Source organism: Penaeus japonicus, unplaced genomic scaffold (assembly GCF_977035675.1).
Source record: "Penaeus japonicus unplaced genomic scaffold, GWHDUDI00000001_assembly GWHDUDI00000008, whole genome shotgun sequence".
In the NCBI taxonomy this organism is placed as follows: domain Eukaryota; kingdom Metazoa; phylum Arthropoda; class Malacostraca; order Decapoda; family Penaeidae; genus Penaeus; species Penaeus japonicus.
This window is the reverse complement of record NW_028234410.1, coordinates 8,423,829-8,436,328: the sequence shown is the minus strand read 5'-3', so window position 1 is coordinate 8,436,328 and position 12,500 is coordinate 8,423,829. Positions and strand designations below refer to the sequence as shown.

The 12,500-nt window shown below is 33.2% G+C and overlaps 2 protein-coding genes across 2 annotated transcripts in view; one reads left to right on the top strand and one right to left on the bottom strand.

Moving 5' to 3' along the window:
* Positions 1 to 4,948, bottom strand: part of LOC122249542 (protein O-linked-mannose beta-1,2-N-acetylglucosaminyltransferase 1) — a 12,992-nt gene extending 8,044 nt beyond the window's left edge. The window contains exons 1-6 of the mRNA XM_043010508.2: positions 4,810 to 4,948; positions 2,166 to 2,403; positions 1,719 to 1,875; positions 1,071 to 1,201; positions 395 to 604; positions 1 to 63 (exon numbers count right to left, since the gene is read on the bottom strand). The exon at positions 1 to 63 is cut by the window's left edge and continues 157 nt beyond it. Of these exons, the coding sequence (XP_042866442.2) occupies positions 1 to 63; positions 395 to 604; positions 1,071 to 1,201; positions 1,719 to 1,875; positions 2,166 to 2,403; positions 4,810 to 4,841 (831 nt within the window). The 5' untranslated portion in view covers positions 4,842 to 4,948. The remainder of the gene's footprint in view (positions 64 to 394; positions 605 to 1,070; positions 1,202 to 1,718; positions 1,876 to 2,165; positions 2,404 to 4,809) is intronic.
* A 1,680-nt stretch (positions 4,949 to 6,628) lies between these two features.
* Positions 6,629 to 12,500, top strand: part of LOC122249546 (uncharacterized) — a 6,007-nt gene continuing 135 nt past the window's right edge. The window contains exons 1-6 of the mRNA XM_043010511.2: positions 6,629 to 8,026; positions 8,833 to 8,988; positions 10,426 to 10,545; positions 11,419 to 11,543; positions 11,734 to 11,883; positions 12,302 to 12,500. The exon at positions 12,302 to 12,500 is cut by the window's right edge and continues 135 nt beyond it. Of these exons, the coding sequence (XP_042866445.2) occupies positions 6,655 to 8,026; positions 8,833 to 8,988; positions 10,426 to 10,545; positions 11,419 to 11,543; positions 11,734 to 11,883; positions 12,302 to 12,500 (2,122 nt within the window). The 5' untranslated portion in view covers positions 6,629 to 6,654. The remainder of the gene's footprint in view (positions 8,027 to 8,832; positions 8,989 to 10,425; positions 10,546 to 11,418; positions 11,544 to 11,733; positions 11,884 to 12,301) is intronic.

Sequence of the window (12,500 nt, the reverse complement as noted above, 5' to 3'; positions counted from 1 at the left end):
GAAGGATCCGAATTCCTCAAGGACATCCCTCGATGAAGATTCAAGGTGTCCGGACGCATCGTACTGAAAGAGAAAAAGAAGTGGTTCTAACCATCCGTGGAGGAAAACACGAGTGATGTACTGAAATAATAACTGTAATATAATAGAAGCAAGAAAGTAATTACGAGGTTATGTCAAATGCATGTATATTGAATTAAATTAATAAGACCGGTTTATGGATTCTGAAGGCACGCAATTTTTCGCAATTCATGATGCAATGGCTCTACAAAAGGATTGCTACCACTCAATAATTCTGAAGAAAAAAAATCCTCTTAAACAGATTCCGGTATTCACATAATCCTGACTCGATTGGTTCCATCTCGAGGAAATCCAAGAGGAGACATAAAGCACTTACGAAAGTAGTGATGATGGCAATTCGACCTTTCTTGAGGTTCCGTAAGTTCTCTACGAGTTCCTTGTCCATGAAGTACTCGGTGTCAAAATACTTGCTTAGAGTAAGCTGCCGAGTGTAAGGATTGAAGACTCGAAGGTACATGCCAGTGTAGGGGAGGATGTACACCCAACTCCCTCCTTTCACGGTGCCTTGTGTGTACTGGAACAATAGCTGGAAAGTCGTGGAAACATATAAGACAAAACGCTGTAAAAATGTGTGTCATATATTTTCAGTGCCATTAGTTCCTAATCAGGCAGCTTCGAGATACTCCCACACATCAAACAAAATTATGATTTTAACTTGTTTCATATTTTACAGTTGCCGAAAGCCTAACTGGATAGGGCTGAGCGATGTATCAGTACTATCGAACTTCCAAATATCAACTGATACTTATTATGAAAAAAAAAAAAAATTATTTCCAGTGTGTTATTGAAGTGAAGAACAATAGCTTTCCCGGCAGTAGATAAGTAGGGATTATAAAGAAGTTAGACAAGGAACTGAACAGAAAAGACATTGAATGCGAACGCACAAAGCCAAATGTAGGCCTTTAGTTCAGCACTTCGATTTTCCTTACATTCAGAAATATTTAAATTTGTAGAATTACTCATGAACGAATAAAGAAAACATATGCACGTACCGTATCGTTATCTAAGTGGATACTGGCTTCCTGTACGCCTGATTTGACTGATATGTTTGCTGGATTTAAGATGAACTCGGGAGTGAAGGACCAGTCCAGAGTTACATTTTCGGGCACCAGGAGTGGATCGTCTGGGAGAAAAGGTCACATTTATGGGGGGTTTAAGTTAACTTAGATGTGACTATCTGTAGCCTAATGATTCCAAGTGGTAAATGATGTTAACAATGGATATAATGGTAATAATAATAACAATAATGATGAAAATAATAATAAAAATGATTATGATAATAATGATAAGGGCAACAGAAGGAAATGATGATAATGATAAGAATGATAAAAATAACAGCAACAAAACAACAACAACTAATAATAATGATAATAACAATGACAATAACACTAAAATGAAATGATAGTGGTAACGGCAATAATGATAATGCTAGTAATGATAATAATGATAATAACCATAAGACGTGAATAACAATAATCATGATAATAATAACACCAATATAGAAGGAAATAATGGTGATAATGATGATGACGATAACAATGATAACAATACGAACAATGATAATAATCAAGGCAATAACAACATTAATGATACTCAAAACAAAAAACAATAATGACAATAATAGATAATAATAGACATACCCTTAAAGTCATCAAGAGTGGTATTCTTGTAGTCGCGGACCCGAACTGACCAAGAGTCGTTGTTCACCGTCAGATACGTGTAAGTGAGCGACTCAAGTTCCTGTCTCAAGTCCAAATGCAAAGGTATTTTCATTCCTTTCACTTCGATTTCGTCAACCTAAGGGAAATGTAAGAGGGAAGATGTGGTTACGTGTTGTTTGATTAGATTATTGTCTTGTTCATCCATTTTCTATATTTTTTTATTTTTTTTTACTACAATCGTTGATATTAGGACATAGGTCTAGTTTCTTGGTAGGTATGACGGCTTATACATTTCCGTTTTTTTTTTGTTAAAAATTATATATATATTATGAATTTTATCAGTTTTCACTAAGCATACTTTCCATAATACTCATAAACATTACCACATTAATAGCAACCATCACTCAACAGTAATGTTTTCTTCACCTCGCCGTGAGAATTGAGATGAACAGCCCCCTTCGACACCTCCTCCTGCGTCAGGTTGAACCTCCTCAGATTTTCATCGTCCGTCTCGAAGGATTTGGTGAAGTTCGCCCCCGTGGGAGCATTTATGGTGAGGTTTATTTTCACGATCCGCCCGCCAACGCCTATGCTACTCCACATAACCGTCGCCGTCAGTAGTGCCACGACCGACGGCGCGATGTGGAGAAGGCTGAGGCTGGTTCTTCGAGGGAAAAAGGGATGCCTTTATGTACACATGCATATATTGATACACATTTATATATATATATATATACGTGTGTGTGTGTGTGTGTGTGTGTGTGTGTGTGTGTGTGTGTGTGTGTGTGTGTGTGTGTGTGTGTGTGTGTGTGTGTGTGTGTGTGTGTGTGTGTCCAGTAGACATGGAGGGGATAGCTAGGGACAGTCTTGTTGGGGATGCACCTGCCAGATAATTATAAAAGCTACTTCAAACTTCTCTAAGGTTGATTCTATACGAAGATATCACCTATAATAAAACGAAAAACATGGAGTGACCTTTTATATATCAGACAACTAAAGGGACATTCACCGGTGCAATTGTTACTAACCGATTTCACACTGCGCAGGACCTAACACAAGTATTATAAAGACTAGCAACATCAAGCCATTGTTAGCAAAATGAGAGGTGTTGCAGGACTTCCCGAAAGGCCAACACAGGCCGGTTTCAACCACAATCATAAAATGGATCTCTGCTTTGAAATCACTCCTAATAATCAGATGGAAGTTACAAAAGACTTTTTTATTCCATTATCACTGGCAAGACGAGTAGTAGAATCCCATCTACACGTGAAAAATACAAAGATTTAAACAACTGTGAGTAAGGACGGAATTCATCCCGAAGTGATAGTGCATAGACAAAATAGAGCAAACAAAGTAAGTGTTCCATTATCTGGGACATGCGAAAGTTAAAGGTATATTCAAACCCGGTAAAACAGCAAATGAGTAGTCAAACTGAATATACATTTGGCCTGTTCATAGTGCATCAGTCTAATAGTGCCCTCGGTTTAGAGTAGATATTCCAAGACGATGCACATATCATCAACCCCTTTAAAGTGGTATCAAAGGATAATATTTAGAATACTAACCACCAGTTTATTGCACCTGAGCAACAACCAAAGCAATTAAACGCAAATACACAACCAACTCTTCCAGCATTATATTAACAAAATATCTAGACGTAACAAGGCCCTTGTCCCCGAAGAGAAGACCTAACTCAAAGAAGTAAGCGAAGTAAGGATAAAAATCAAAATGACCCAGCAACCTCTAGACTAAAATCACATAAAAAAAAAAATCTTATATACCCAAAAGACAGAAATCCGACTCAGATGCTGTCTGTCGAGATGAATTACAAGACAATTCCCAGGGGCGGAGATTCGATGCATGGCCAGAACCCCAATGCATAGGCACCGCTTAGGATTGCAATATTCCTCTCCTTGTTATGTTTACCGAGAAGCAGCATGTTTATTTATCATCATTAATTTTAGACAGAAAGACATAGATGCAATCAGCACAGGGAAATCTATCTATTCCAAATGTCACACATGCAAGACAATGTCATTTATAAGGAAAACGGGAATAAGATATCAACATACAGTACCATATATATACATAATATATGTGTAAATAGATATATATGTATATATATATAGATAGTTATGTTTATATAAGTATCTCATATATGTATGTGTATGTATGTATATATACATACATACATACATATATATGTGTATATATATATATACATATACATATATATACACACATATATATAATATGTATGTGTATATATATATGCATATATATATATATATATATATATATATATATATATATATATATGTTTATATATTCATATATATACATATATATATAAATATATATATATATACGTACATATATATATATATATATATATATATATATATATATATATATATATATATATATGTATATGTATATATATACATATACATATGCATACATATGTTCACACACTTGTATGTATTAGTACATACATAAATACATATATATATATATATATATATATATATATATATATATATATGTATGTATATATATGTATATATATATGTATGTATATAAATTTGTGTATGTATAAATGTATATATACATATATGATAGATAATAAATATTGCATTTGTGTGTGCGTGTGCGTGCGCGTGTTTGTATATATGTATTTATTTATATTTATATATATATATATATATATATATATATATATATATATATATATATACATATATATACCTATATATATGTATATATGTATATATATATATATATATATATATATATATATATATGTATATATATGTATGTATATATATATATATATATATATATATATATATATATATATATATATATATATATATATATGTGTGTGTGTGTGTGTGTGTGTGTGTGTGTGTGTGTGAGTGTGTGTTTGCATGTATATATACATATATATACATACATACATATATATATATATATATATATGCATGTTGCATTATATCTGTGCAGGATAAATTTGATATCTGAACTATCATACAAAGCTAGAAATTGAATCAACATTTTCTTTTCTTACCTCACGGTCGTTGGGCGAGTCATATTGCACATAAATAGTCGTTCAACACATCTTCACAATTAACTATACATTGAAATAAGCTACGCGGAGGTTTGTTATCGGAGTAATAAAGAGAACCTCTTCGGACGAAAGGTCAGCCACGACAGCGATGTACACAGGAAAAAAAATCGTTATTTACCTTTATCCTCCTCCGTTTAAACTCCGTGTTTTCCTTTTACTCTTCCTTCTTTCCGTTCCGTTTCATTTGATATAGGGATTATTTAGTTTCTATTTATTGTCGCTATAACGTTTTATGTTTTTAGTTTTAGTTGGTTTATAATGAACCAATCGAAAGATATTTGGTAATGACCGCTTCAGGTAAAGGTGACGGTAAAATCGCGTCTATTTATTATAACCGGTATTTTATGTGAAAGCGACTATTTTAAGTTTTGTTCAGTGCGGCAACAAATGAAGTATTTTGAAATTATGTTTTTTTATTAAAAGTTCTATACATTAGCTTCGCGAAATCACTGAACAATTCTTGTTATGTAAAATGAAGGCAGAATATTTTTTTTTGTATGTGTTTGTGTAAACGAAAAAACAAAGCGAAGAGCAGGAAACTACGACTATACCAAATGTAATTTCGCTGTAAATAGACAAAAAGCCCACGGCATATCTTTATTTACTGCTTGTTAAATATAAATCCTCCACGTGTCTGCGAATGTGTGTGTGAGATGTATATAATATATATATATGTATATACATATATACATATATATATATATATATATATATATATATATATATATATATGTATGTATATATATATATATATATATATATATACATATATATATATACACATGTATATATATGTATATATATATGTATGTATGTATATATATGTATATATATATGTATGTATGTATATATATATATATATGTATGTGTATATATATATGTATATACATACATATGTATATACATATATATATATATATATATATATATATATATATATATATATATATATGTGTGTGTGTGTGTGTGTGCGCGCGCGCGTTTATGTGATTGTGTGTATGTGTGTATGTGTGTGTGTGCGTGTGTGTGTGTAAGCCACTGATTTTCCGGACTACTCTTGTTATTTATTGTAATAATCTTTGTAATATTCTTCCTCAACTTTCACCTGGTCACAGCCGACACACTCACACGTGTGCCAGACCGGAAGCACCATTAAACCTCTATATTGACCCAACTATGCTACACACATACACTCACACACACACACACACACACACACACACACACACACACACACACACACACACACACACACACACACACACACACACACACACACACATATATATATATATATATATATATATATATATATATATATATATATATATATATATACATATATATATATATATATATATATATATATATATGTATGTATGTATGTATATGTATGTATATACATGTATGTATATTTATATATATATATATATATATATATATATGTATGTATATACATGTATATATATGTATATATATATATTTATATATATGTATATATGTGTGTGTGTGTGTGTGTGAGTGTGTAAGTGTGTGTGTGCTTGTATATTTGTGCATATGTTTGTAGACATACACACTTAAAACTAGATGAAAAAATCGATGATAATAAATAAACAAATATAATATAGTTAGTCTTAGAATATACACACGTGTGTATACATACCTTAAAAATAGTCATAAAAAAACAATGATAATCCATAAATGAGTATAATATAGTCAACCCTAAAGCCCGTCCTTCCCTTCCGTTTTCTGTAACGTGTTTCGGCCGCATGTAAACAAACCAGCATGTTTGGCCGGGCAAGGGAGGGCGCGCGCCTCCTGCGAATTAAAAGGCCTTCCCTCCACGCCTTTAAGGTCGACAGGTGTATCGCCACAAGTGGTGTAGGGTTGTTGCCCCGAGGAGCCACGAAATATGAGAACAGACCCGAGCGACATGAGAGAGATAACGTCGATCATCTCCCAGACTTGGCTAAGGTGGGAGTGGAGGCCAAATCTGTTTCTGAAAAGGATGCAGAAAATAAGAGTTCCAAAGCACACGAAGACATGAGGTCAATAGATAAGGTAGATCCCATTGTTTTGAAATATACCAATTTTCTCAATGATCTTCAGGCGGCTAAGAACGTTCCAGAAAAATTGCATGTGACCAATTTTGGAAGTATAAGATTCGATGAGGAAAATATTCCAAAGATTCACGGGCAGTATGATAAGACAGAGGAAATTGATGCAAAAGGCATTCAGGAAAAGCATAATATAAAGGATATTGTGATACCTCGGCCTGTTGATGATAGTACGAAGGATGTTCAAAATGCAGGTTATTTGAGTGAGCCCACTTCACTTGGAAATTTAGATGATCATGCAAAGCCAGAGATGTTGCAATTGAATGAGCTTGTAAATAAGAAGAGTCAAAGTCAGGACAATTATATTGACGAACTCGTGTTCAGTAAAGCTGAGCAAGATTTTGAAAAGTTAAATGTGATGCAAGAGACAAAACATTCAACTCCAGAGAAGCCACAAGTCAAAGACAATGGTCTGAACTTTGTTGATGACATTTATTTTAAGGATGCAGTAGATAACTATGACAGCATCCCACAGCCCAAGTTACAGAAAGATGCAAAGATGACAAGTGAATCAAAGTTTGTTGAGAATGATTCTGATAAATTACATTTCATTGATAGCATATTTTTCAAGGATTCTTTAGACAATCTAACATCAGCTGAGAAAAGCATTTCAGAGAGTAAATATTCAGAAATTGAGGGAGATGTAATGAAATCCTTGAACTCCAAGACAGTAACAGTCTTTGACAACATTCAAAAAGTACCTATAGAAGTTAGGAAAGAGGAGAATATTGGAGATCCATCACTCTTACAGAACCAGATCAAGAAAAATGCACCAATGGCGTCGGATAAAGAACATGGGAAAAAGCCTGCCAGAAACTCACAGACCCACCAAGACAGTAATGAAACATTCCCAAAGAATGCTTACGACTTTGTAGTGCAGTTGCGAAAGGAGGAGAGGGAGAACACATTTGAAATTGGGGAAGAGGGTGCAAGGAAGAACTACAAGAAAGTCTTAAGCTTATTAGATGAAAAGAGAAATGATAAATATACAAAACATGAAATATTACAGTTGTTGAAAAGGAGTATTATTTATGATAAGTGTAAGTAATCTAGAATTGAGTATTTATATTACATCACCAAACCTTTCTAAAGAATATTTTTGATAATTTTTTTTATTAACTCATTCCCAACGGGCCCGGCGATAAGTGGAAACCCCCTACACCAGGCCTATGCAATATTGGATCGGGAATGTAACACTGGTGTGTCACCCCGTCATCGGGCATTTAGCTGTGTCACACGGGTGTGACGCACCGTCATCATAGGGTTAATAGTTATCACACATGTTATTGCATAAAGCATGATTTATAACTTTTTTTTATATATTTTCATTCAGATGCATGAACTCGGTGTAAAACTTCATTCTTATAACTGAAAGTTTGAAATTTACCAACCTTTACTGGGGATTTTGTTAATTGCCCCTTGTTATTATCTTTTTAGGTAATTGTCTAGAATAGAACCACATCAATGACATGTTTGTGCCCTCCACGCTTCACACTTTGGCTAAGATTAACAAATCTCCATCATATATATTCGTCAAAATGAAGCTAGGAGAGTTCCTATATATATTAAGTTATATAGCAGTGTCATTTTGATTCCTTTATAAAGCAGCAATGTCTATTTGTTTTCATCTTCATGTGTTCTTATTCCTGACAAATACCTCTTTTTGCTCAATAAATGACCAGATCACATGGGTTGGAAGTGATGATATATATACATGGGTGCATGCATGCATGCACATATATTAATACATCTTTTTAGTTATTTATTGATTATATGATTGTGTCTTTACTTAGAATTTTTGTTTTAAATTAAACAAGTTATATAGATTTTTAACCTAATTTTCCAGATGATATCATTGGTTTATACAAGCCCTTTGGACTTGGCATGCATGGAGGAACAGAAGGAAAGCACCATGTATTAACCAATTTTCTACCTGAATTGGCTCAACATTTACGAACGGAAGAGCTGCACATGGTACACAGGCTGGATGCCGATACTACAGGTATGCCATAATTTCAAGGCCCTTATTGCTATTGGGATTGAATTGGGATTGTTGCAATTATTGCTTTATATTTTGTATGATGAGTTTTTATTGGTTATTTTTGAAACAATGAGAGAAAGAAAAGTTTAAGCAAGCCTACAAAGATCATATGAAACAACACTATTGGGTGTAGCAGAAAGGGAAGAATAGCCCGCAGTTACTTATCAAAGATGCACCTATAGTGAAACAAGAGTATGCCATGGCTTTCATGCCATTGGTACTTTTGTAAATGGGCAACAAAACACCACCAAGTTTATTCAGCAAGATAGAGCTTGAAGGCCACCATAGTGCTTCGTCTTTAAGTATGGAACCAGTCCGAGCCCTGTCTTGCGGAATATGTATGGTATAGGTGTGTTGGTCTTTATGGAGTGCCAAAATCACAGGAATGATGTTCTAGGTTCAAGAATAACCTTTTTTTTTATTGTTGATAATGTTATTGGTGCTATTATTATTATGAATATTCCTTCAGGACATCCACAGAGACTTTCTTTCACAAATTTATATTGGTTGTGTTCTATTCAAATCCACTTTAAACTTACTGTTTTCTATGATGAAAGGTCTACAATTTTAAATCAAACCTGGTAGTGGTGCATTGTCAAGCTCTCTAACACTCTAGCAAAGGACAACAAAACTTCTCTATTCTAGGAAAATAGAGCTTGGACTGGTTCCTTAGTTTCCTTAGTTGACAAATAAATTGCCAGGGAGTTAGTTAGTTAGTTAACCCACAACACAGGGTGGACAGCATGCACGCCGCATTGCAAAGCCCAGTAATGCCGCCGGGTTCACATTTGTGCCGGCATGTGCGGCATAATATTTGGCCTTAATAATTCGAACGCCCCGGCATTTGGACATTCAAGGCTAGAATTCCCCCGTCGGGAATGGGTTAATTTTTTTTTTTTTTTTTTTTTTTTTTTTTTTTTTTTTTTTTTTTTTTTACAATATAGTGTTAAAAGTTGAAAGAGTTAAAGGTACATTGGTCAGTAGCAGACATGTTGGTAAGGGGTTCAGCCTAGTGGTATATGCATAGATGCCTTGTAAACATTAACCTTACTTCCTGATGTATATCAGTATCATCGCTGTTTTAATATTTTTGCATATGCATATTTTCAGAATTTTTTTTTATGATGTATCAGCATATAATAACAGATTGATAATTGTGTAATTATTATTCTGATATTGTATGCTGTTATTTATTTCATATTATAATTTAGGAATAAGGATTATACATTATTCTTTGTAATATTTTTAAAGTCTCTGTTAGTGTTGGTAGTTGATTCCTTCCCTAGAATAAGATAAGGATTATCAATACAGAATCTTATCCAATTCCTATCTTTATATTCGTTCATCATCAGAGACATTTTCTACTTTCATTATCCAGAATATTTTGTCTTATGGCAGGAGTGATGCTATTAGCAAGGACTCCAGCAATGGCAAGTACCTTGAAGGAAATGTTCAAGGAACGTCAAGTCAAAAAGACGTATTGGGGCATTACAAAAGGCATACCCAAACCTCTGCATGGTGAGTTGAAGTATTGTCGTCTCTAACAGTCTCTGGAAACATTGTGATTCATTACATATGTAATGGATATAATACAGACAGCTTTGCTAATGTATATTGGATATTTTTGCAAAAGGCAAGAATCTGCAGATCTGGTTCAATGGGACTACATATTTCTTAAAGGAAAACATAATCCATAAGTTAAAGACAGAATTATCGCCTCTGTGAGAGTGCATTAGTGCAGTGGTTTTCAACCAGTGCCACAAAGGGTCCGTATCAGCAATGTACGAGGCAGCATTAAATATTCTTTATCATGAACTGCATCGTTTGAATAAAATGTTAGTTACTGAACTTGTTTAAACACAATCTTTACACTTTTTTTTTAACAAGTCCTTAAAAAACTAATAATGTGCCTTACCAATAATAGCATATGTTTTAAAGGACTGAAAATCTTTACATTAGGGAATGCTATTAAGAGGAAAAGGAACAAATAGGATAATGATGTTAAGGCTTAAAGCAAAGTCTTTTTTTTACTAAATAGATTACATCCTTTATGAATAAGCTATTAGGATGCTGCACTAAAAATGATCATTTATAAACAAAAAAGTTAAAAGTTTACATTTTGGTTTTGAAATTTTGCCATTATTTTAAATATTTTGTGTTCTGATTTATGGCATTTAAGTAAGTTGTAATTCTTGGCATTTACATTTTGAAATAGTGACAAGTACCGATAGATTTATAGTTATGACTATGTTCCCATTGAAGTCATATATACATTATATACATTCATTATATAGTTATATATTATACATTATTATATATTTTGTACATTCATTATATATACATTAATATACATTATATTACTCAGCTTTTCTCATGTTTACCTTGTTATAGGTGTGATTGACATACCTATTGTCGAAGGCATGATTGATGGTCGAAGACGTATGGTATTGTGCCCAAATGTTGCAGGATATAAAGCTCCGTCAGGAAACAGGCACCAGGCAATCACAGAATTCAGGGTAAGTTTTAAGAGCGTGATATATGAAATATGATTTGATTGTGGTAACAGAACATTTTAAATCTACTTTGTAAGGATGTTTATTGCTTTTGTGTTTTTTGGAAGGTATAAACAAATATTTGATCATGTGCATTAGATTAGACTTGTATATCTAATGCTAGAAGACTTTATTTAATACTGGGTTTTTACAGGTTTTGTCTAAGGCTAATAACGCAGCTCTTGTTGAGATGTCACCTAAAACGGGAGTGAAGCACCAACTACGAGTCCATCTTGGATTTGGACTGGCTTGCCCTATCTTAGGTGATCACAAATACTCTCACCTGCAGAAGATGGCACCACAGGTAAGTTTATATATGTAACCCTTGTTTTTTCTATTAGGATTTTTTAGTCTGGTGAATTTGACAGTCATCTGAAAAAAATATATGAGCATTCATTATTTTGATTTATCTGTACTTGTTATCAAATATGAATGTATTGTGGTTATTGTTTTAATACTGAACAGTATTAATATTGTGGTATTTGTTAAAATGGGTTTGATGATATTTAGTCTATAAATATTGATATAACTAATATTTCTCATAAAGAATTTAAACTTAATTGTTAAATTTAATTTCATATTAGGTTAGTAATTTATTTCTCTCTCTGCAGATAATCCTTGGGGGAAAATTAGAAACCTATATTTAAATTTTAAAGAATGGAAAATATGTGTTGCATTTTCATTTTAGTAAAATATCTATAAATATTGCACTTGTTTTGCAGCGGCTCCCAGGAGACATGCTGACTTGCCTCAAGATCAAGCAGAGTAGAGTGCGTGACCTCCCAATTTTCCTTCATAGTAAATCAGTCTTGCTGCCGGAAGTTGTCGAAGGAAAAAACATATTCATCAAGGCAAAATTACCAGCATTTTTCAACAAAACTCTGTCACTGCTAAAACTGAATAAGCATATGAATCAAGTTA